This window comes from Neofelis nebulosa, chromosome 12 (assembly GCF_028018385.1).
Source record: "Neofelis nebulosa isolate mNeoNeb1 chromosome 12, mNeoNeb1.pri, whole genome shotgun sequence".
In the NCBI taxonomy this organism is placed as follows: Eukaryota; Metazoa; Chordata; class Mammalia; order Carnivora; family Felidae; genus Neofelis; species Neofelis nebulosa.
The window spans coordinates 937,202-961,837 of record NC_080793.1 but is presented as its reverse complement, the minus strand read 5'-3'; the positions used below and the strand labels follow the sequence as shown (position 1 = coordinate 961,837).

General features: G+C 62.9%; 1 protein-coding gene across 3 annotated transcripts; it reads left to right on the top strand.

The window, feature by feature from the left end:
- TRAF2 (TNF receptor associated factor 2) lies at positions 1–22,943 on the top strand. Of its 3 annotated transcripts, none has more exons than XM_058693472.1 (11): positions 1–86; positions 8,463–8,672; positions 9,513–9,591; positions 9,826–9,924; positions 14,615–14,776; positions 16,020–16,094; positions 17,537–17,611; positions 19,040–19,387; positions 19,872–20,049; positions 21,492–21,640; positions 22,235–22,943. In XM_058693472.1, the coding sequence occupies exons 2-11, from the start codon at positions 8,485–8,487 to the stop codon at positions 22,451–22,453; spliced, it is 1,572 nt and encodes a 523-aa protein (XP_058549455.1). In that variant the 5' UTR covers positions 1–86; positions 8,463–8,484; the 3' UTR covers positions 22,454–22,943. The 3 variants fall into 3 exon arrangements, with proteins under 3 accessions (XP_058549455.1, XP_058549454.1, XP_058549453.1); XM_058693471.1 differs by lacking the exon at positions 1–86 and adding an exon at positions 316–566 and having other exon boundaries at positions 19,878–20,049; XM_058693470.1 differs by lacking the exon at positions 1–86 and adding an exon at positions 340–566.
- Positions 22,944–24,636: the final 1,693 nt, after the last annotated feature.

Sequence of the window (24,636 nt, the reverse complement as noted above, 5' to 3'; positions counted from 1 at the left end):
GCTCGGGGGCGGGTCCGCGGCGGCGGCGGTGGCGGCGGCGGCGGCTGCTGGGCGGGCGTGCAGTTCCGGGCGCGCGGCGACCGTTGGTGAGTCCAGCTGGTGGGGTCGGGGTCGGGGTCGGGGTCGCGGTGGGGGTCGCGGTGGGGGTTGGGGCCGGGGGGCGGCGGCGGTGGCCAGGGCGGCGGCGGGCGGCTCCGGGGAGTCAGGGCCCCGGCGGCAGGGTCGCCGCCCCGCGGGCCTGAGGGGATTTTTCGGAGCCGGGCAGCCGGAAACTGAAAGTCGGAGCGGGGCCGGCGCAGGAAAGTTCGCGAACGCCCGCGGGCGTCCACGGCGGCTCCGGCCGGGGGCCGTGGCGCGGGGTCCCCACGCGGTGACATGCCGTCCGCAGCGCCCCGGCCCACTGTGCGAGGTCACGGCCGGGGGGCCACGACCCGGGGTCACAGCGTTCCACCCACCAGCCTGGCTGCCTTGAACTTTGGTTGCTGGCCTGTGCGCCGCGTACCCCTTGCGTTGACCCCAGCTGTGGGCTCCCCTGCCTACCTGGTGCTCCCTTCTTCCTCCGAGAGGCGAGTTCTCACCTGTTTCAGATCTGGACGAGCTCCCTGAACCTCAGGGTGGTGGGTGGACCTCTGGGGTCACCTTTTCTCACCCTGTTGCGCCCTCGCCCCTGCGACTTATCCTGGAGGTATCAGTGTCTCCTGCCGCCTGTCTTCGTCACCTGCTCTCTGGGTTCCCTGCCCTCAGCCCCCCCACCTCCTGTGGCTCCGGAACCTTCACACTTGACCCTTGAACATACAAGGGGGTGGGGGCGCCAACCCCCTCCCTGCGCAGTTGAAAATCTGCGTGTAACGTTTTTTTCTTCCCTTCTTTTTTTTTTGAAATGGGAACGCTTCCCAAATTTTCGGGTCATCGTGCAGAGGCCACACTAAATGCTGTCTCGTTCCAGTTTTCGGACGTGTGCTGCGGAGTGAGCACGCCTGTGACTCCCGCCTTCACTTAGCTAGCAGCCTGCGGTTGGGCAGAAGCCCTGGCGATCGTGTGAAGAGCCGGCTGCCCCAGACCCCCTTGTGTGTGGTGTGCCGGATTCTGACCGTGCGTGCGTTAGAGGAAAATGGTAAACTCGTAGGGAGGAGAAAGCACGTTTACTGTAACGGGCTGTAAACAGTCTGTGCAGGAGCGGATCCAAGCAGTTCAGACCCGCGTTCAAAGATCAGCTGTCACATCAGGGTGCCAGTCACAGCACTGTCGCGTCCTGCAGCCTGTGAGTAGAGGTGGGGTGCCCCGTGTGTGGGCAGGAGCCCGGTGAGCGTCCCCGTGATGAAGGTGAGGCCCAGATCCTGGAGTGGGGCCGCTCGGAACTGTCTGTTGGAGGAGCCCGGGACAGAGAGAGTGTGTGTGTGTGCGCGCGTGTGCGCGCGCGCGTGTGTGTGTGTGTGTGTGAGAGAGAGTGCACGCCAGCGAGTGAGCAAGCCAGCGAGTGTGGGGCAGAGCACAGGGGGGGCGTGCTGGGCCAGCGCAGCCGCTCTCAGCAGAGGGGGCATCTGGAGGGCAGTGCCGTCTGTCGACTCGGTTGCTGGTTTTAGGTGCAGGTCTCAGTCAACCCGAAATTGTTGCTCGAGTTGTATTTTTCTTGAACAGCTTAATTGCAGTATGATTTACGCACCACGGTATTCGCGAACGCTGGAATCAAGAAACAAGGGGTGGCTGGGTGGCTCAGTCGGTTGAGCGTCCGGCTTCGGTCCAGGTCATGATCTCGCGGTCCGTGGGTTCGAGCCCCGCGTCAGGCTCTGGGCTGATGGCTCGGAGCCTGGAGCCTGCTTCGGATTCTGTGTCTCCTCTCTCTCTGTCTCTCCCCTGCTCACACACTGTCTCTCTCTCCCAAAAATCTTAGAAAAACAAAAATGCTAAGAGTTGATTTGTTTAAAGCCTCTGGAAGCCACAGAGCCCCTCAGTGCTTCTAGAAGTGGCATCTCCACGCATCTGAGCAGACGCAGATCCCTCCCCTCTCCCCGGACACCTGGTTCTCAGAATAGAGCCCAGTCCCCATGGCCGCAGTCCCCAAACGCGTGCACTGTGACCTCGGGCCTCTGTGCTGGTCCTTGCCTCCGGTGTCCTGCTGTGTTGTGTCACAGATCTCTGCATCCTGTGGTCCTGTCCCGTTACCTGCCTCAGTGTCCTGGGAGGGGGGAGGGCAGGCTGTAAACACCCGTGCCGTGTGATGGAGAGAGCCTTGCTGGCTCCCTCGGAGGGGGCTCCAAGGAGAGGGGGCTTTCAGCGAGGGGTTCTCTCTCTCGAGCGGTTTCTAAACTTCCCAGGGAAATAAATGCGAATGTCACTCGGGGACCAGGTTCGTTCTGCAGTATTGGTTATGCTCTGGGTACTAGAGCACAGGATGTACCGTACTCGCTGGTCGCTGGAGAACGCATCTTCTCCGGGAGGATAAAGGCCTTTTCACTTTGTGTTTTGAGGGCCACATCTGGGTCCCTGTCTGGCGGTGGGCAGTTGCCAGGTGGGTTTCCACGGCGGGACATCACGAACATGCCCAGAGGCCAGGGCGGGACGGTCCGGAGAAGAAAACCCGGAAGAAATTACCCACACACCCCGCAGATGATGCCCAGAATGGGGAGCACATCTTCGTCGTGGTCTGGAGTCCAGGCCTGTGGGCGGTGTGCCATTCTCCTTGCACTGGGCCCGCTCCTTCATGGGGATGCGTGCGGACCACTCTCAAGGCCTGGTTCTTGTGTCCACAGGGAGGACAGGTCCCTGTCCCACCACAGGGCCTCACCCCTGCACGGAGGGTGCCGAGCCTGTGAGGAGGGTGCAAGAGGCAGACTCAGCGGAAGCCGTCCGGGGTCTGAGCTGAGATGTGCGAGCTCTGAGTGGGAGCAGCATCGAGGCCGCATCCCCTGCAGGGCCCTGTGGGCGGTGGAGCAGGTGACCCGGTTGTGGTTTAGGGAGGTGAGGACTCAGCGGGTGGGGGCGAGGAGGAGAATAGGGGCATGACTCTGAAGGGACACTCCATCCCGGTTCCGGGATCGGCGTGCCCCACTTTGGAATGGTGTGGAGGAAGGGCCGGCTTCACGGGCACCGGAGTCCGTGGATGAGCGGAAGCCTGGAAAGCCCAGAGGGCGCTCCTGCGCCCCGTGCCCAGGCCTGGGTCCCTCCTCCTGCCCCCTCCCAGTCCCTGCCTCCTGGCGCTTAGCTTTCATTCCAGAGGGACAGGCCCACACAAGGAGGCCAGCACAGTGCAGTGTCGGTGACAGGTGACAGGGAAGGCCTTGCTGAGAAAGAGATGCTTGGACGGGCAGGGTGGAGGAAGGGTGGAGGCTCAGGACACAGTGGATGGTGGCCAAGGCCTGACTGCAGCAATGTGGTCAGATTCCAGGGGTCTGTGGAGGGTAGAGCCAATGGATCTACCGATGCATTGGAGACGGTGGATGAGAGAGAGAGAGAGAGAGAGATCTCTGAGGATTCCACTGGAGCGACCGAAGGGGGGACCCAGCTTTTCAGGGGGCTGGGGATGTGCAGGCACTCACACTCAGAGGTCAGGGAGAGGGGAGGCGAGCGGGGTGGTCAGCTGGGTCAGGTGGAACGAAGGGACAGTCGCTGCATCATGACTGATCATCTTGTCCCTGCTGAGAGCCCTGGTTTTTAATCAGAGGGACTCAAGATCAACATTTAGGTGGTACGAAGGCACGCGCGCCAGCACCTGGGACTAGAAACACGTAGGAGCGCCTGGGTGGCTCAGGTCACAAACTCACTGTTCATGAGCTCGAGCCCCGCGTCGGGCTCTGTCCTGACTCCCGGGAGCCTGGAGCCTGCTTCGGATTCTGGGTCTCCCTCTCCCTCTGCCCCTCCCCTGCTCGCACTCTGTCTCTCTCTCTCTCTCAGAAGTAAATATTAAACACACACTCACCCACCTGCAATGTCTGCTCATAATGCCTTAGTTTGGAGCGTCGGCGCATGTGAAGGTGTCCCCGTGCTCTGCACCCAGGCCGGGCCCCGGGCTTGTGAAGGGGCTGCCGCCAGCCCCACCTGCAGCGGAGGAAACGGGAGGGCAGCACACGGTGCCAGATGCACCGCTCTTTCGGGGCTTCTTCCTGTCAGAACCTGACTTTCGGGTTCTCTGCAATTAAAAACTATTTTTTTACTATTTATTTATTTTTGAAATGGCGTGCGAGCGCGCGCGAGCCCGGGAGGGGCAGAGAGGGGCCGGAGGGTCCGAAGCGGGATCCACGCTGACGACGTAGAGCCTGGTGTGGGGCTCGAACTCACGGACCGTGAGATCATGAGCCGAGCCAAAGTCGGGTGCTTCGCGGACTGAGCCACCCAGGCGCCCTCCTGCTTTACCATTTTTAGTATCATGAGACAGAGTTATTTTGGATAAACGTGTATGGGTATACCGTAATTAGAGATTTACATCTTTTTCTTAGTCTTTAGAACTTATTTAAGTAGTCTCTACACCCGGTGTGGGACTCGAACTCACAACCTCGAGATTGAGTTGCACCTCCTCGACTGAGCCAGCCAGGCTTCCCGAAACTCCATCTTTTCCTTTGGAAGTTGAGGTGCACGTACAGCAAAATACACAGATCCTGAGGGTACAGCTCGGTGCGCGGTCGTCTGCGTACCCGGGCCTCTCCGGCACGTCTGCGTTTCTGTACTCAGCGCTTCTGACGCCAAACGTGGCATTCCTGTGACCTCTCTTTGGGTTCACTGAGCCCAGAGTGGCTCACAGAACTCAGGGAGACACTGATTCCGTGCAGAGCCAGGTGGGAAGATGCACAGGGCAGGTGTGGGGCAGGGCTGCCAGGCCCCCACACTCTCCGGCGTGTCAGCCTCTCGGCACGGTGACGGGTCACCAGTCCGGGAGCACTCTGAACCTCCCTGGTCCGGGTGTTACGGGGGCTCCTTCACGAAAGTACGATCAATTGCCTTATTGGTCATGGGTGGTTAGGTCAGTCTCCGGCCCCTCTCCTCCCTCACAGGGGGCGGCGTGAAAGGGGCTTATGAGTCACAGAAGGTGCTCCCTTGGCCCCGTTGCTCTGGAAATCCCAGGGGTTTTAGGAGCTCTGTGCCAGGAACCGGGAAGGAGAGCAGACGTCTCGTGTGCCACAGGCTCGTGCAGCCAGACGTCATCACTTCCCAGCTTGTGTTGTCGTGGGCTGGTTTGCCTGTTCTCAAACGTCACATAACTGGAACTATTCTGTAAATACTGTCTCGTCTCTGATAGAGATGCCCTTTTAACAAAATGTGAATCTGTTGTACGGAAGTTAACTGGAGCTTGTTTTTGGGGAATCAGTTGATGTGAGATCCGGGGCAGACTGCATGGGAGTCCTCGTTCACACATTCATTGCCAGTGGAGTTGCTCTGGTTATGAGCAACTTACCCGAGAGAGTCAGTATTTGGGAAATAGGCGGGAAGCTTGAAAGGGCCAGCAGGATGTTGAGGTTCCGGGTTGGGGTGCCCACGAGCCCCGAGTCCTGTTCTCCGGTGGCCGCCCCGCCCACCGTCCTTGGTGCCTGTGTCGGGGCTGCTGACTGCGCCGGTCATCTGGGGAGGCCCAGATGGGTGGACATGTGCAGGCCACCAGGGAGTCAAGTCCAGGCGCGGGGATGGGGAAGTTTTCTTCTGTGGTCGGGGCAGCCAGCCCGCCACTGCGGCGGGACTTGATGTATTGGTGGCCTTCAAAGCGTTACATTTTGGGGCAGTGCTTTTGAGTCTCTGTGATGTCTTTCGTTATGGTTTGTAAAAGTTAAAATGCGTTATAAACGAGATTTGAACACGACGTTTAAGGTCGTGAGCACTGAGAACTCCCCAGGCGTGGCATGGGCCACGGCGGGACCCGGGGGCTGGTGCCGTGGCGCTGGGTGGAATCCGTGGGTCCTCCAGGGCCTGTCTCTGCGTTTAGGACAGAAATACCGATCCCCGCCGTCCAGCTGTGTCGGGTAGTAGTGACTGCTGACTAAGCTGTGTTCGCGAGGTCATCGAGGTCTGGCCAGAGCTGACAGAGGTCAAGGCCAGAAAGAGACCACGTCCGTGTGGGTCTTGTACGTCTAATGGGAGCATATGCTGATGGGCTAGGGCAGTGGGACCTGCCGAAGAAGGTGTGATCAGTCGGCCAAGAAGCCGGGTCTGGTTTCTAGAAGACAGAATGTCGGTGCCAGAATAAAGCTTTGTCTCGCAGACTGTAGGGGAGGCTGCTCAGTGAGGCTTTCAAAAGAAAGCATCGCCGTAATCCTCGTACTGTCACGGGGCTGTTGGTTTCTTACTTTAGTCTCCTCTGCCCCTGTGTAACATGGTCGTGTGCTTACACTCCTTTACTTTTGATGTTGGATTTCATTTAAGGTAATAAATACAGAGTAGAGATCTAAAGTGTGGCTTTTTTTTTTTTTTTACCAGTGATTTTTAAAATTTTTTTTAGTGTTTATTTTTGAGAGAGAAAGAGTGTGTGTGTGTGTGTGTGTGCGCGCACGCGCGCGCGCGCACGAGCGGGGGAGGGGCAGAGAGCGAGGGAGACACAGAATCCGAAGCAGGCTCCAGGCTCCGAGCTGTCGGCACAGAGCCCGACGCGGGGCTTGAACTCACAAACCACGAGATCATGACCTGAGCTGAAGTCAGACACTCAACCGACTGAGCCACCCAGGCACGCCCCCGCTAACGTAGTTTAGAGCATTGATTTGTACGTCGTTGATGGCTCGTGAAATCACCTCGTGAGAGTAAGTGGACTTTCACGAGCCCTTCGCTCTTGGTAGTGCTTCTGTGTAGCACATCCAGACGTGGCCTTGAGAGGCGTGGGCTGAGGGGTCCTCCCTCCTCGGCTGCCCTGGCCTGCACTGTCGGCGTCTACCAAAAGGCTTTAGTGAGTGGCGCCTCGTAGCGCTTTTGTGTGCCGTCGGGCTTGAGAGAGTGAATTCCCCCGCTCGTCAGAGGGACAGATGGATGGGGCAGGGGCCCAGACACGCCCACACGTGCTGAGAGTGTGTGGACCAGTGAGAGGGCGCCGTGGCCTCCTGCCAAGTGGCTTCGGGCACGACACCTCATATGTCCTGTGGTTGGAGGAGCAAATGCCTGTGTGCTCTGGCACGCGGCCCAAGCGAGGCCTCGCCGACTACGAGTCCAGAAGCCTTGGTTGAAAGTGGCTGTGCCCGGCAGATGGGAGACAGGGGCACACCGTCTGTTGCTGCTTCCTGTGGTGTCACACCAGCTTAGGCCAGGGAAGACAGCCCCACGAACGTTGGAAAGAGGTGTCATTTCAGGGGCGCCTGGGTGGCGCAGTCGGTTAAGCGTCCGACTTCAGCCAGGTCACGATCTCGCGGTCCGTGAGTTTGAGCCCCGCGTCAGGCTTTGGGCTGATGGCTCGGAGCCTGGAGCCTGTTTCCGATTCTGTGTCTCCCTCTCTCTGCCCCTCCCCCGTTCATGTTCTGTCTGTCTCTCTCTGTCCCAAAAATAAATAAAAACCGTTGGGAAAAAAAAAAAATTTAAAAAAAAAAAAAAAAAAAAAGAGGTGTCATTTCAGAACATCCTGGTTCGAAAGTTGGCATGTTCCCCACGCACATCCGTGAGAAGACACGGGGCTGTGTTTCCAGGGGCATTTGGGGAAGAAAGCTCTTTGGAGCGATTGCAAACGGGCCAGGGTGGCTCTGAGGTCAACGTGCTGCGTGTTCAGGTGGCACCTGGGTACTTGTCCAGCTTGGAGGGTTAGCAGGTACGGTTCCTTCTGGCTTTTTGAGATGCTGGTTGTTGATCTGTGCATCCCACGCAAGGGGTCAGAACACTGTGGGAGCCTGTCCCCTGTCCAGCTCGTGTGTCCTGGGGGCCTTGCCAAGGCCTGGTGCACAGCAGCGGGCAGCTCTCTAGAGGGGGCACCCTGGTGATGGTGGCCAGGGAGCAGAGCGGTGGTGCCCGGCAGGCTGCGTGCCTGCTGTCAGGGGTGACGTTGGAGAGTATGACGCGTGGGGTGGCCGCGTCCTGGGGGCTGCCTAGGGCCCGAGCACAGGCAGGTCAGAATTTCTTGCCTGCCAGGCTGATCTGTAGGAGGTCTGGGGGAGACAGAAAGGCACGAGGATAAGGGCTGCCGATGGCTGTGTAGCCAGAAGGTGGCCTCCCGGATGCCGGCACTCGCTCTGTCGGTGGGTCAGCGAGCCGGGCCAGGTGACCTTGAGGATGGCCTGTTGGCCTGGGGGCTTTGGAGTGGGCGTGCTGGCACAGCTGTGCGGCGTGGGCAGAGCGCCACCCTGGCCGAGCCTCGATTTCCATGTTTGTGGTGGGAGATGGGACTAGATTGTCTGCAGGGCTCCCCGCGGTGCTGAAATCCTGGTTCTCCGATTCTAGACCACTGTTCGGCTTGGCGACCCCGACCCCTCACCGCCGGGCAAGGGCCATTTTCCGCGGGGGGTTATTCTGCAGTCGAGGCGGCTCTTAGGCCCCTGCGTGACCCTCTCCTGCTCTGTGCTCTTCCTTAGGACGTGGCGGTTCGCGGCTCCCATGGCTGCGGCCAGCGTGACCCCTCCCGGCTCCCTAGACGTGTTGCAGCCCGGCTTCTCAAAGACCCTGCTGGGGACCAAGCCAGAGGACAAGTACCTGTGCTCGGCCTGCAGGAACGTCCTGCGCAGGCCCTTCCAGGCACAGTGCGGCCACCGCTACTGCTCCTACTGCCTGACCAGCATCCTGAGGTACTGGGGGGCCGGTGGCGGGTGGCGGGTTCGGCCTCGGGTCGGGCCGTGCTCCCGGCGACACCCCCTGAAGGCAGAGGCGCACTGCAGATAGGAAAGTGAAGTTAGCGACCGAAGAGGAGGAGTCGCGGGTTGCCGGGGCAGCGTGGACACAGGGAGTGAAACGAACACCACGAGAGCCCGTCTGCTGCCACTGCTCCGTGGGTGTCCGTGCGTGTCATGTGGGCACAAGACAGCTGAAAATCACACTTGGGGTTCATGTTGCATGTGCCTTGGAGGCACATGTCCCCAGGAGCTTGTGAAGTCTGGTCTGAGGGCCACTGGCACGTCGAGGGCCGTGGGTGGGCCCAGGGAGCCAGCACCTCACGCCTGGGCGCCCAGCTGAGCCACCAGAGAGCACCTTTGTTCATAGCGGGAGGGTCACCGTTAGAGGATTGGAATCCTCTCCCCTGTTTTAAGTATTTTGTTTTTATTTACTTGTTTCCTTCTTAAGGTTTGTTTTTGAGAGACAGCATGAGCAGGGGAGGGGCAGAGAGAGAGAGGGAGACCCAGAATCCGAAGCGGGCTCTAGGCTCCGAGCTGTCAGCACAGAGCCCCATGCGGGGCTTGAACCCACAAACTGTGAGATCGTGACCTGAGCCAAAGTCGGACACTTAACCCACTGAGCCACCCAGGCGCCCCTAAATGTCTTAAACATTGGACGTCGATGCGTGCTCCTCCCTGATTCCATCTCAGTCTAGAAAGTGCAGAATGGGGCGAGGAGTGGCGCTGGGCGGGCGGCCTAGTGCTCTCTGCTCTTTGCAGCGGGTTTGATGGCCGGCCCCTCCCTTCTCCCCCCAGCTCCGGGCCTCAGAACTGTGCCGCCTGTGTTCACGAAGGGATATACGAAGAGGGCGTTTCTATTTTGGAAAGCGGTTCGGTAAGTGAAAGTCTGTAAGCAAAAAACGTCAAAACACAGAAAACGTTTTGATGTTTCTTTTAGTGACACCAATGGCCTCATGGCGTTCTGGCAGCTAGGACCCGCCTTCGCTGCCCCGGTGGCCGCTAGAGCTTGGAGCTGCTACGTCTGCCGCTGGGCCTCGTTCTGGAAGGCTGGCGGCGGGGCAGGCAGGGGGCAGCGGGTGGAGGCCTAACCTAGGAATGCTCTCCTCAGGCGTTCCCGGACAACGCTGCGCGCAGGGAGGTGGAGAGCCTGCCGGCCGTGTGTCCCAGCGACGGCTGCACCTGGAAGGGGACCCTTAAAGAGTATGAGGTAGGGGCCCCCGCACCGGCTCGGCCTCGAGCCTGGACCCCGTCCCCAAAGCGGCCCGCAGAGCCCTCGTCAGCCTGCCGGCTGCAAGCCTGGCTGACGTCTGCAGAGGAGGCGGCGGCTGCCGACGACCCGCGTGTGGACCCAGGGGCCTGGGGACTGTGGCCTCGGGTGGGGCTTGCACCTGGCCGGGCCCGGTGTCATCTGTGGAGGGTTGTGGCGGGTGGCAGCGAGGGGGCCGGGTGCGCTAGGACCTTGCGCTGGCTCTGCGGGGCTGAACGTGCAGGAAAGTAGCTTTCTTGCTCGGTGGGATTTTTCCGTAGTCTTCAGACTAGGGCTTTCTTTTCTCGAACTGTCTAGACATTGGACGTTGCAGGAGTAGCCACGTTCGATCTGCGGTCACAGAAAGGCATCTGGCCAGTGACAGGGCGGTGGCTGCTGTTCCCATCCTGCCGTGGCCTGTCCCAGCCAGGCAAGGCTAGCGTGCGTCCCTGCGTTGGTACAGCGGGGCCTCTGTGTGACCGGACCTGCCCGCCCTCGCGCAGCGTCCACAGCTCGCTCGCTCGCTCGGCCGTCCTCTTAACTGGCACAGCCCACTTACTCGTGCGCAAATGTCATGGCAGCCGAGCATCCGCCAGCTGACGGTGGGACAGACAAGACATGGTCAGTCCACACCACGGAATAGGATTCAGCCGTAAAAGGGAGGGAACAAAATGGTGACACGTATGAACAGACCTTAAGGGTACTCCGTTCAGTGAGAGGAGCCCGACTTAGGGGACCGGTCCTGTGGCCATCCACTCCCGTTACAGCCCTGAAACAGCGAAACCCAGAGAGGCAAGAAGCAGCCAGGCCGCCGCCAGGACAAGAGGTTGGGACTGGCATGGAGCGGCAGGTGGGGCTCTCAGATGGGCAGCCCCATAGGCGAGGCCGGAGAGGCTGTGGGTACGGAAGCCTGGCTCTCCTAGGCTCAGGCTCAGGAGCTAGGCCTGCCTCGGGCCCTAGGACAGCCCCGTCGTGGGGTGGGCCCTGGGCACTGAGTCGTGACGGTGAGGGAGGGCCCATTGGGTCTGAAACTGGGACCCGGGCTCCCGGCCTGTGTGCCGTCCTTCCCTCGTTCTCTTGACCCACTAGCCTTTTTGGTCTTCGGGCTCTCAGCCGCGTGTTTCCAGGGGAGCGGCTTGGCCGTACCCAGGGAGGAGCCTCTGGTGGGGAAGGTGAGACGTGCTGTCCATCCAGCAGGCGCCTGGGGCCTCGAGTGGAGCAGCTCTCGTCTCCCTGCACCCTCACTGCTGCCTTCCTGGGAGTGAGACCCAGAGGCTCCCGGCCATACCCGCACAGCAGGGCGGCCCTGCTCAGCAGCACAGGCCTGCGGCCGTTACTGCCCGGGGCTGTCCCGACAGCAGGCCTTGGGGTTTGGGGTCTCTCCCGGGAGGGTGGGAAGCCCGAGCAGGCTCTGGGGGCTGGTGGGCCCAGGAAGTAGGCACAGTGGGCTGTGCTGCCTTCTGTAGGGACCCAGAGACCCCCTGGGGACAGGTGGAATACCACCACCCCCCCCCACCCCCCCCCCCCCCCCCCCCGCCGCCGCCACCTCCCGGTCTGGAAGGCCGGTTTCTGCTGCCTCCAGGCCCGCGGTGTGGGTGGGCGGTGGCTTCGTGGGCCTCCGGCTGAGGGCCAGGGACCGCAGCCAGCCTGTGGGCTCGGCCACGGCCCTGCAGGCATGCAGGCTGGAAAGTCCCTGGCTGGCCCGGAGAGCCCCGGAAAGTCCCTGAGAGGGTGGGTTTGGTCATGTGGGAGGGCGGGCGCTGCTCTGGGACACTGGGCCTGGCCTTTGGTAAACCCTGTCCCTGGCTGTGAACGTCACGGGCCTGGGTGAGATCAAGGCCTCTGTGCACACCGCCCTCCTCTCTGAGCCAGCTCGCTGCCCTTTGTGGGGCTGGGACCAGTGGTGTTGTGAAATGCTGGAGCTGTGGCTGAGCTGTTCGGAGAGTCCCGGTTAGCCTCTGAATATGTTTTTCCTTTGCAATGATGCCTGGTATTTTCTGAGAACCCAATAATTTAAAACTCCAGTTCAAAGATGTTAGTGGGGCGCCTGCCAGGTGCCAAAGGTGCCCGTGTGCACAGCCCCAGGGCCGTTTCTCTGGGGGCGGGTGCAGGAGCCTGCGGCTGGAGGCAGAGGAGGGGCTGGCTGGCAGGGGGGAAGCTCTCCGCTGAAGGCGGGATGGGGGACAGGGGTGACTAGTGGTCATAGTTGAAAGGGGAGACCGAGTCAAGCCTGCTTGATGTCCCGCACATCCCTGTGAATTCAGAGTCAGCACAGTTCTTTTCACCGAGACACTTAGTTTGAATTCTGGTTGAATAAAGGCTGATGTCTCCAAGGCGTGTGCTTCTCCCTGAGTGGACGTGAAGGTGGTCCCTCTGATCCCTCGAGGGTGGTGGTGCTGAGTGCCTGCTCCAGAGAGGCCCTGGGATGATGAACTCAGGCCTCCGCCGTCAGCCGGGCCCAGGGGCGGCCGTCGGCAGGGGGCTGCATGCCCTCAGCCCTCCCGGGGGTGCCTGCTTGCTCTGTGCTTCCCTTGGGGACTCCCATGTTATGTGTTAACACTCCTTCAATGAAATCCAAGCACCTCAGCTGTAGCCGCTGTATCTTTTCCACTCTGAGCCATGATCACTTCTGAGACTTGTCCTTGGTTCATTTCGAGTGTTTATGGTGTAACACTCGTGGTGTGGCCCGGGCGCTGCCTGTTGTTGGATCGTGGTGGGGTATGTGACATCCACCGGCCAGAGCCCCAGGGACCCTGTGGCAAGTGCAGGTGGATGGTGGGGGACCGGGCCGTGTGCCCAGCCGGGAGCCTTCGAGCAGCTGTGGGCAGGGAGCGGAGGAGCCCAGGGGCTGTGGGGGCGCTTCAGGGAGGCCGGGCGCAGGCTGTGAGGACCCGGGCTTTGTGCAGCCAGGCAGTCCACGACATGTTCTTTGGACAGGCTGGGACCTCACCTGGCAGCATATGGGGTGCTCTGTCGGGCTGCCGTGGGGTCACTAGGGCGGCCAGCTGGGAATGTAGCATCTGGTCTGTATGTGTCCCCGTGGGAAGTCAGAGGGCAGGGGTGCCCGCCCCGGGAGACTGGTGACGTGGGGTCCGTGAGGAGGCATTGGCGCCACCGGACGTGACATCCAGAGTTTCCACACTGTGCGGGAAGGACACCCCACGCGTTCCGCATCCCTGGGGCTCACCCGTGGCCTCTGCCCTGTACATGCTGGGCTTTGGCGCCAACAGCCAGGCCCCTGGTGCGGGACGGAGACACGACCACCCTGTTCCCCACTCGGGAAGAGCAGGTCGGAGGCTCCCCTGCTCCCCTCAGGTACCCCACAACCGGGATTCTGCAGGGAAACCCCAAAGACCACGCCCCTCGGGCATCGCAGCCCAGAGCTGCCCAGCCTGAACCTCGCTGGAGTGGCTGAGCCTGCTTCTGCTCTGGCCGGTCTAGAACTTTCCTCTCGCAGCCACCTCTGCCTCCTTGCCCAGCAGGCCCCACGTCGTCCCTGATGTGGCCTCGTGTGTCCTACCTAAAACTTAGACCGTGCTGAGAGTAGCCCGTTGCAGGGGACACGTTCTGTAGGAGTGGACGCTTACCGGAGGCCCTGGAGGCGTCGGATCCCGGGGGAGGGGAGGGGCCGTGTGTCACAGGACAGAGTCCAGTCTGGGAAGATGAATACGTTCTGGGGACGGATGCACAACAACGTGACTGTGCTCGATGCCCTTAAAAGCGGTTAAGATGGTAAATTTGTGTCGTGCGTGTTTTGACACAATAAAAGGGACGGCAAACAAACCTAGAGGTCTCTCCACCCGGCACCCCTCTGCTGTTCCCCTTGCTGGGAACTTCGTGCCACGCCCGCAGGGAGTGCCGGGCTGGTCAGGGACCAGCACCCTGGGGGCACTCCTGCCTCTCCCACCTTCCCGCCACCCACCCACCGGCTTCTCTGCCCCAAGCCCCTCCCACAGCGTCGTCCTCCAGCTGAGGTTCAGCCGGGTTCCAGCCACTCGCGGCTCTGTGGCTCCAGCCGGGAGACAGCACATCCCGCCCTCCTCACTGCACCTTCCTCCTACTGGCGGACCCCCGGCCGGGCCCTGCCTCCCTGGGTCAGCACGTGCCCTCCCCGGGCCCACTGCCTGTGGGCTGTCAGCACAGGCGTGGGATGAGCGGGTGGGCTCCCTGTCCTCCTCTGCTCGGTCTGGCCGCTGTGGTCCGTCCTCCCAGCACATCAGCCCTCATCGCTCCTGTGCCTCCTGTCCACCGAGAGCCTGCCCCACTCCGGCCCTGGCCGCCCTGCACCCAGCAAGCCGGCTTCGTCCCTCCGCCTCGGCCTGGGCTCCGTGGCCCTTCTCACTCTCTGGCCAGTGATCCTGTTGTCCCTGAGTGTCAGTCTGAAGCTTCAACGGGGTGGGATATCCCTGGGGTGTCACGTGGGTGGGGTGCAGCCAGCTAGCGTGGCGTCCTCCCCCTCCCCCCCCCCCCCCCCCCCGGTCTCACCTGGAGCACAGGCGTCGGAGCGGATGAGTGCCCGGTGCTTGTGGCTTCGGGACGGGGCCCGGCGCCTGGCATCGGAGCCTGAGCGGAGCCGCAGCCGGGACGGCCAGCTGTGTGCGCACCGTGTCTGCCGCGTGCCCTGTTGACGCCGTGCTCCCTTTGTTGCCAGAGCTGCCACGAAGGACACTGCCCGTTCATGCTGACCGAGTGCCCGGCGTGCAGAGGCCTGGTTCGCCTCGGAGAGAAGGAGCGGCACTCGGAACAAGAGTGCCCAGAGAGGAGCCTCAGCTGCAGGCACTGCCGGGCGCCCTGCTGCTGGGCCGACCTGAAGGTGAGGGCGTCCGGCAGGGCTCCCCTAGCTCCTCGAGCCCCAACGCTGAGCCTGCCGTCCCGCTGTCGCGGCCGCTGTGGCGTTTTCGCCGCGTCCCACCAGTCCGTCGCTCGCAATCAGCTGGGTGGAAGGTTCCTGGTAGGAACTCGGGCGGATCTGAAGGCAGAGCCGAGTGGTTTTATTTTTTTTTTTTTTTAAATTTTTTTTCAACGTTTTTTATTTATTTTTTGGGACAGAGAGAGACAGAGCATGAACGGGGGAGGGTCAGAGAGAGAGGGAGACACAGAATCGGAAACAGGCTCCAGGCTCCGAGCCATCAGCCCAGAGCCTGACGCGGGGCTCGAACTCACGGACCGCGAGATCGTGACCTGGCTGAAGTCGGACGCTTAACCGACTGCGCCACCCAGGCGCCCCGAGCCGAGTGGTTTTAAAAACCTGTTTTATTTTAGAAAAACTCACATGGAGGGAGCCGCAGCGCCAGGCCTGGGCCACCCTCCCTGGAGCGTGTCCGTGTCCCCACACGCCTGGCGCCACGTGGCTCCCCCTGCTTGCTAGGGGGTCCCAGGCTTTGTGTCGTGTCTCCTGGAAACTGAGAATGTGTTTCTGAGCACGTTTGCTCTTAGACCGCTGCACATGCCACCGTCCCTTCGGGTCTCAGTGGCGACTCCCCCCCCGCCATCCCCGGCTCACTTGGTGCCCGTGTCTCCCGACATCTGATTTGTCGGGATCGGGGTCCACACGGTCCCCACGCTGCATCTTGATGGTGTGTCTGCAAGGTCTCTTTAATTGTGCTCTGCGGGGCTGCTTGTTTTTTTGTTTGTTTGTTTTTGCCGCTGTTCCTTGAAGAAGCTGGGCTGCACGTCTGTCCTTGCTGTTCCCCTCAGACCCCCATTCTGTAGACCATTCGGTCCAGAGGCCTGAGTGCGTCCACTCACGGGGCATGTGGCTGCTCACAGGGCCAGGGTCTCAACATCCCACGGCCTTGCTCCTCAGTGGCCTGGTTTCAGTTCGGGTGACCAGCAGCGGTGCTCTGCCCTGGTCGCCGTGGATGGCTTGTCCTCATGTGGCCCCGAGCTGCCAGATGGAGAAGAGGGGGGTCTGCTCTGACCCTCCCAAGTGACACTTGCGAGTGCCTGTGGGAGCTGCCCCATCAGGGGTCTCGGGAGCCACGACCCCGGAACGAGGCCACGAGGTGGCAAGGGTGACCTCACGCACGCCCCGGCTCCTGACCGCTGTCTTTCAGGCGCACCACGAAGTCTGCCCCAAGTTCCCCCTGACCTGTGACGGCTGTGGCAAGAAGAAGATCTCCCGCGAGAAAGTAAGTGGTTTCCTGGCGCCTGTGACGACGGGGCGGGGGCGTGCGCGTTGTGCCCCGTGCTCAGTGGTGGCCCGTGGGCCGCTGTTCTGTTACGCTTCCCACGGTGGAAGTGACCCGGCCCGGGAGAAGTCGCACACGCCTGAGATGCTGGCCGCCACTCAATCTCACCCCTGCGCGCACGCTCACCTGCATCCAGAACCCCGCAGGGCTGGGGGCAGGCTCCGAGCTCCCGGTAAAGAGAGAACGTACTACGGCTTCATACTGACGCTTCCGGTTCGGATTTTTGCCTGATTCCATGTGTTCTCAGCCCTCTTGCCGCGGAGCATCTCGGTGCCGGATCCCCTCGGCCTGGTGGCTTACGTGTGCCGCCCCGGCCTACGGCTGCTTTCACAGTGTCAGTCGTGGACCACGCTGGCGGCCTCGTTTCTGGGACTCACGCGCACGCCTCTGGTCTGGCGGCCCCGGGAGGCCGTCTCGGTGCTGAGCTGCCGTCCGCCTCGGCTTTCTAGTCTGAGATCGCCCTTTACGGACGGAGTGGGCTTCGAGTTTTGGAAACCGGGGAAAGTGTGCTGACTGGCCGAGCCCAGGCCCCGCCCACAGGCACCATGACAGACCCCCAAGGTGGGGGCAGATAGGGGCTCTCGGGACTCCCAGTTCCCCTCTGTCCCGGCGTGAGCCAGGCTGGGAGCTGTTCGCTCCGGGCTGGCCCGCATCCCTGACCGGGAACATCGGGACTCCCGCCCGCCTCTTGCAACGGGGGGAGACTCCGTGCTCCTTTTCTCTGTGTTTGACGCCCTAAGTGTCAGCGGTGGTTTGGGCCACGGTCCCCTGTCCTTTTACTTAGTTTAACGTTTCATTTATTTTTGTCTGGCATTCGTAGCTCTGACGGTCTCTCTCTTCCACGGCCCTGGCAGATGGAGGCAGAGGGACCACTCGCCCTTGCCCACTTACGAGTGCCCCCCTCTGCCCTGGTCTTTGCTGGCGGAACGTGCCGCCCGTGTCAGTGCCCGGCGTGTGCACGGCCAGGCTCTCTGGGTTCCGCGCCTGTCGGCATCGGCGTTGTCGTGTCCCAGCACCCTGCTGGTCCGTCGTGGGCGTCTGACCCCCGGTCAGGCCAGCCCCTCCTCGCTCCCAAGGGCCCGGGGGCCCTCGACACAATGTGTCCTACGAGCTGTGGTGGAGAGACTGGGGTGCAGAGGCCCGAGCACGGGGCTGGGCGTCTGCGCGTGTTCTGAAGCCCTTGGCCTGCACCCACCTCCCTTCGTTGACACGCACAGGCCACGTGGCCACGTGTGCGTGCGCGTGTACGTGCACACCTGTGGTGGGTTGTGGGCCGTGTTCAGCCTGAGACCGCAGGGGCCAGGCCGGTGGGGGTGGGGTCCGGGGAGGGGACGGTGGCAGGGAGGAGAGAGTAAGGGCACTGACGGCGCCCGTCCTTCCAGTTCCAGGACCACGTCCGGGCATGTGGCAGATGCCGAGTCCCGTGCAGGTTCCGTGCTGTCGGCTGCCCCGAGATGGTGAGTCCCGTGGGCCCTGGGTCCGTCCGCTGGGGGCTGGGCGGGTGACCGTCGATCCTCGTGAGTGGGCGGAGCCTGCAGAAGCGTGCCGCGTGCCCTCTCCCCGAATGCCGGATCTGCCGAGCCTTCAGACTGGCCTCCTGGTTTCCCTCCCGTTTCTGCTGCCTTGTCCACCTGCTCGGCCGTCAGGTGTCCCAGTCTCAGGGCTCGCGTCCCTCTGCTGAAAATGCCCAGGGCCTTGTACCTCCCTGGTGTCTGGTGGGCGTTTCTGGCCTCGGCCGCACACTGTGACACGTGCCCACCCCCCACCCCCCTACCCCCCTGCCCCCCTGCCCTGTTTTTGTACCTTCCCAAAAAGAGCACCTCGTGTCACCGGCCTCACATCCAGGGCAGCCAGAGACCAATGCTGCCTGCACACAGGTCCTGGACCCACCTGCCTCCCCTACTTCCGTGGCCTGTGTGGCCCTGGCTGCCTCTGACGTCGTCTCTGCACCAGTCACTGGCTTGTCCGTCCTTGGGCACACTGACCCATTCCCACCTCAGGACCTTGACCTGTCAGCTTCCATTCAGCTCCCTCAGGGCTGGGCGGTTCTCTGTCCGCTTGGCCTCTACCGTTTTCCCTGACCGTCTGTCCCCCAAGGGGCTCTCTGAGAGCCTGGGGGACGGCCGGTGCTCTGCTCCTCAGAAACTTCCAAGGGTGGTAGCCCCGGCTGTGCTGTCACCTGGTGCCTTGACACCCGCTCTCTGGTGTCACCTCCCACCGTTGCTCATTGTTTGGTGACGTGGTGGCGGTCCGTTCCCATGCAGGCCCTGGGCCCTCCTGCCCTGGACGCCGCCCGAGGCCAGGCCTGGCCCCGGGTGCTGCAGACACCGCCCTTCCAGCGGCCAGAGTCCACCGTGGCCTGAGTGTGATTGCCGCTGAGGGCGCGTGTCGTCTTGAGCCTGTTGACCTCATCCTGACCTGAGGCCTCACACACGCCCCTCCGGATTGGCAGGGGCGTCCCGTCAGAGCCCCGCTGGGGAGCTGTGCCCTGGGCGCTGTGCCTCACGGGGCCTGTTCTTTCCTTCGTTTGGTGTTTTGGGAGCGTTTAACTTTTTTAAGTTTGTTGTGAAGTCTCAGGAGAAATTGGCTGCCGGGTCAGAACCGTACGATAAAGAGGATTTGAAGAAGCTTAGCTTTACTGGTCCCCCCCACCCTCCACCCCGGGCAGTTTTAAACCGTGTCTTCTTTCCCGTTACTTCACATGAAAGCAGACGAGTCACCAGGAAGGTTTGGATTTTGGAAAGACAGTGACACCAGCGACAGGTGACGTGCCGGCAAGCGAATGACGCGGAGGCGTCGCCGCACCTTGCGGCACGTCCGTGGGGCTCTGGCTCCGAGCCGAGTGCGGGTGCGGCGCCGTGAGCCTCCCCGTCTTCCCTCCACAGGTGGAGAGTGAGAAGCAGCAGCAGCACGAGGCCCAGTGGCTCCGGGAGCACCTGGCCATGCTGCTGGGCGGCCTCCTGGAGGCCAGGCACCCGTCGGGGGCCGATGGCCGCTTCCTGGGCCAAGGCGAGGTCGGGGGCTGGGAAGCCGGCACGCTGCACCCCGAGGCCGAGCTCCCCAAGGCCGCGGAGCTCCGGCAGCGGTGTGAGGCCCTGGAGAGGAAGACGGCCACCTTCGAGAACATCGTCTGCGTCCTGAACCGGGAGGTGGAGAGGGTGGCCATGACCGCCGAGGCCTGTGGCCGGCAGCACCGACTGGACCAGGACAGGATCGAGGCCCTGAGTAACAAGGTCTGGGCCCGGGGCCCCCAGGGCTAGTCTGGGCGGGCCCCGGGGCATCACGGGGGCTCGGAGCTGGGATTTCAGGGATGGCACCTTGAGTTCCAGCGTGACGCTCCTCCTGCTTCTCCGCTTCTGTGTCTGAGCCGGAGTCCCTCTCGGAGCCGTGTGCACCGATGGGCCTGACGTGGGGGTGCTGGAGGCCTCTGGGAGGTGGCCCCTCCTCTCGGGCCTGTGGGTTCCACAAGTGCGTTTCCTGACACTGAGCTCTCGAGTCTCGGGCGCGGGTGGGGTCGGGGGTGTTGTGGGGACGGAGCTCCCCTACGAGCTGAGCCCAGTCAAGCCCCGGGCAGTGGGAGAAGCCGTCCTGCTCGAAGTCGGTGGAAAGGTGGGCGTGCGGGCACTTCCCTAGGCGCCGTCCTGCGAAATGCAAGGTGGCCCCTGAGGCCCGCAGCCCCTCCCGCCGGCACCCTCACGGGGCCCCCTGCGCCCCCAGGTGCAGCAGCTGGAGAGGAGCATCGGCCTGAAGGACCTGGCCATGGCCGAGCTGGAGCAGAAGGTCCACGAGATGGAGGCGTCCACCTTCGACGGCGTGTTTATCTGGAAGATCTCGGATTTCGCCAGGAAGCGCCAGGAAGCTGTGGCTGGCCGCACGCCCGCCATCTTCTCTCCAGGTGCCGTTCTGGAACTTGTCCTCAGAGCTGCTGGTGTCCGAGCTACTCGCGCACCCTCGGGCTGGAGGCCCCTGCTGTGCCGGCAGCGCCTCCGCAGGAGGACGCGGGGTGGGCGGGTGGCCGCCTGGGCCGGGACTCCCCTCACGCACGGAACTTCGGGCGGGTACTCGCAGGGGTGTTCCCTGGAAGGCACCGCTGGGGAGAAGGCGGCGCTCGTCCACGCGGCGGGCTCCCTTGCTCTGCCAGGGCCACGCGCGGCCCACGGCCCTTCCTGCCGAGCCCGGCCCCCCACCCCGCACCGAGGAGCCTGCCACCCCACGGGCGCCCTTTACCGTTTGCTTCGGTGAAGTTGCTGCTGCGTGGTTGTGTGTTCGGAGCCCGGGCGAGCGGGGGGCAGGGGCGGGGCGCCTCTCCTGCTGGCGGGTACAGGGCCGCAGGCAGGCCCGCCCGCGACCGCGCCGTCCCCTGGAACCGGATGCTCACGCTCTGTCTTCCTGGCTGGGACGGGCGACTGCCACGTGGGGAGCGGCGTGTTCGGGAGGCCGGCCCCTCTGCACTGGATGCGAGCAGGCAGCTCCTTTTGCTAGTGCGTTTCCTCGGGAGTGGGAGCGTGCCTGCTGATCAGCTTTCCTCCGGGTCCAGCTCTGGCGGAACCTGATAGAGAAATGAGCGTGAGCTCCAGCTGGGGTGGCCCCGTGACGCGCCCCCGGGAGACGCTCGTCTGTGCTCAGGCAGAGCTGCGCAGCCGGAGCGGGCTGGTGTCCGGGGAGCCGAGGGAGGGTGGTTTCCGGGGGCACGGGCAGGAAGACCGTGAGGGCCGCTCCTGGTGGTGCCCGGCCTCGTGCCGTGTCTGGGCTCCTGTGTGTCTCTGGGCGCCATGCTGGATATTGGGAATGTCGCCTCTGGCTTGTCCCAGGGTCTCCCCCACTGTGCCCTTTCCAGGCCCCGGCTCAGGTCTGACCACGGCCTTTTGACTAGAGCCAAGCCCCCCCCCCCCCCCCCGAACTTCACGGCTGGTCCTGTTTTGGGGTTACATTTAGGGTTTTTAGAAATGCTGTTTTTTAATGTTTACTCTTGAGAGCAGGTGTGAGTGGGGGAGAGACAGAGTCGGGAGGGCGGACAGAGGCTCTGAAGCGGGCACTGTGCTGAGAGCAGCGAGTCTGACGCGGGGCTCAGATCTGTGCACTAACTGTGAGACCATGACCTGAGCTGAAATTAAGACTTGGACGCTCAACCAGCTGAGCCACCCAGGCGCCCCTAAAAACATTTCTTCTAATTACCTATTTTTCTTTTGGGCGTTTGTTCTCGCTAGGAACTAACTGCGTCCTTAGAGGAGAAGTACGTGCCCCCAACCTGGGTGTTGTCCCTGCGTTTCTGTTCCTTGCGGGGAGCACGAGCCCTCGGCCTGGCTTCACTGACGCTCCCTCCCGTCCCCCCTGCAGCCTTCTACACGAGCAGGTACGGCTACAAGATGTGTCTGCGCATCTACCTGAACGGAGATGGCACCGGGCGCGGGACGCACCTGTCTCTCTTCTTTGTGGTGATGAAGGGCCCCAACGACGCCCTCCTGCGGTGGCCCTTCAACCAAAAGGTACGCGAGGCTGTCCCAGCGGCCGCTCTGGGGACCCCGGTGGGCGGCAGGCTGTCAGGATGGGCCCTCGGGCTCCTGGGCCCAGGGCCTCACGTGGCTCTGTCGCTGCAGTGGAGCCGGGGCGCCACCCGCTCGGCCCCGGGGCTTCCGGCCACTTAGGGCCAGCGGTTCCAGATGCCGCCTCGGGGCTGGTTTCAGAGGAAGGGCCACGGCTGGAGACCGTACCTGAGGCTCCCGTGTCACAGTTGGGTGAGGGATCGGAGGTGCCGGTGCCGTCGTCCTTCCCCTTCGCCGTGCCGGGCCAGCCCCGTGGTCTTCCTGGTGGAGGCAGCGCATCTGAAAAGTGCTGTTCCTCCGGGAGGGCGGCAGGTATTCTGGGAGCCCTCTGGCAAGGAAACGTTTGCCACGTGAACATAAGAAAAGGCACCAACGATGCAGCTCCACGTAGCCCTGACCGTAGCCTGGGATCCCAGGGGTTGGTCACAGAAGGTGCCGGAGCGCAGATCACCCAGACGGGGTTGACACCCGGTAGCCGTGGAGCGGGGGGGGGAGCCGTGACTCAGCGTTGTCCCTCCGCGGGGCGCTCTCCCCCAGGTGACCTTAATGCTGCTTGACCAGAACAACCGGGAGCACGTGATCGACGCCTTTAGACCCGACGTGACCTCGTCCTCCTTCCAGAGGCCAGTCAGCGACATGAACATCGCGAGCGGCTGCCCCCTCTTCTGCCCCGTTTCCAAGATGGAGGCCAAGAACTCCTACGTGCGCGATGACGCCATCTTCATCAAGGCCATTGTGGACCTGACGGGGCTCTAGCCGCCTCCCACCAGGGTCAGGGGTCAGGAGCAGCCAGGCCCGGCGGCTCGGTGAGGAGCCACCACGCTGGGCCTGAGCCTCGCTGCGGGTGGGCGCCTGCCGCCTTCGTGGCCCACCGGGACGGGGCCGCCTCCTGGGAGAGGCCGCTCAGCCCGGGCTGCGTGGGGTGGGCTGCAGGCCCGTCGGTCCCTCCGAGGGCCGTCCGTGTAGGTGCTCGGGGCGGAGCGAGCGGAGGGGGGCAAGGTGGGCCGGCACCTTGTCCTGCCCTTTGGCCCCCAGAGAGAAGGGACGCGCTCAGGCCCGGCCGCTGCTCTGAGGAGAGGTCCTGCTGTGCGGGCCAGCGGGCAGGGAGGGCGCTCTGTGTCCTCAGGGCCTCCCGTCAGCTGCCCCCGGGGCAAGCGTGTGGTGCACGTCGGGCCCTGCCGTGAGACGTGGTGCGGTAGCTGCCCCGTCGGTCTGTGGAGGAGTCGTTATTAAACTGTTAAATCTCTGTGGTGAGTGGTATGCGTTTGGCTCTGGCCTCGGTGGCATTGACCCTCACAGGGGCCTCCTGGCTCTCTGCCGTCCCTCGGTCCCTTCCCTACAAGTGCCCTGTCCCTTCCTGCGTCACCAAGTCCCTGAGCAGTTATGTGGGTTCCCTGACACTCCATGCTTGTTCCTGCAGGCCTTGCGGAAGCCAGCCGTTCTCCTTTCTGGAATCTTCTTTGTTGGCCAGCTCCTCCTCCCTCAGGCCTCCCTGGGGGCTGCCTTGAGAGCAGGTCCACATGTGGCCCCACCCCTCCCCTCCCCTCCCCTCCCCTCCCCGCAGGGACCTCTGGCCATGGAAGAACGGCCAGTAGCTTTTGCATTTGGGGATCCGGCAAGCTGTGTTGCCTCCCCGGAACCGGGTCTCCTCCAGAACCAGGTGTTTCATCTGGTCGGCAGCCAGTGGTGCCAGCCCCCAACCGCAGACCCGAATCTCAGTTCGAGCGGGGGCCTCGGCCCCACGGGGTGCAGCGCTGGGGCGGACTCGGGGTCCTGGCCGCCGGCTGTGTGCACCCGGGTGGTTCCAGAGGGCCGGGCTGGGGCTGCCCCGGGGGCCTCTGTAGAGAACACGTGACGTGTCGGACTCCCCCTGACGTCCCTGAGAAGGGACGAGACGCGAGCGCCAAGAGGAGAGAAACCGGCCCCTGCGGCCACCTCCGAGGACACAGAAGCGCACACGTCCCGCGTCGAGCGCGGTGGTGTCGAAACGTGGTGGGGAAGCTGACGTCCTCCGAGGCCGTTCCCGCCGAGCTCTCCGGAGCGGCGTCCTCACGAGTCGTGTCTTTTGTTTTCTCACAACCGAGACCCCAGCGCTGTCTTCGCCGTGTTAGCCCTCCGCGCAGAGCCGACTGCCCCGCTTGCCCCCGCCGCCCACGTCCACGGCCCGACCCCCCCCCCCCCCCCCCCCCCCGGTGCCGGGCTCCCCAAGGTGCGCAGGCTGTCGTGGGCGAGAGGCCTGTGGGCCGCGGGCCGCGCCTACTCTGCTCCTGCAGAATGCAGAGCATCACCTGCCCTTGTCCACTTGTCCGCTGGGCTGTCGGTCTCGTTTTCCTGCCGGTTGCGAGAGTGCCCAATGCTCCTGGAGGCCGGTCGTTAACCGTGTCAGGAGCGTGTTTGCAACGGGAACCTAAGGTGTAGAATTTCCTTGGTGAACCATGCTTCTGACTAGCTTATTCAAGAAGTCCTAAGTCTTTCTGAGGAAACGTTCAGGTATTTTTTCTGATGGTTTTTAAAGCTTCGTCTTCAACACGTTGGGCTTTACTCGGGAATTTGTTTATGGGGTGTGTACGTACGTTTCATTTTCTGTTAGGCCGGCTGGGTTCGATCAAGTGCATTAGTGAGTTTCCTTCCTTTTCCTCAAACCAGAACTGTAAGGCGAGAGGATTGGAAAGGTTTTTGCCCACAGGGACAGGGTGAGGGAGAAGTGAACGGCAGAAGGAAGGTGTGACCTCGTTTTGGAAGGGGGAGGGCGGGTTGGGGGGTGGCCAGCGAGCAGACGAGGGCCCTGCCAGGGTGCCGGCCCGCAGCCGCCTGCTGGTCCTCCCTTCCCTCCAGGGCAGCTCGGTCCCTGCGACCTCGCCCAGACCTCACCCACCTACCGGGGGCCCCGGGTTGTGGATCTGGAGAGCTTGATGGACGAGCTCCGGACCAGGAGCGGG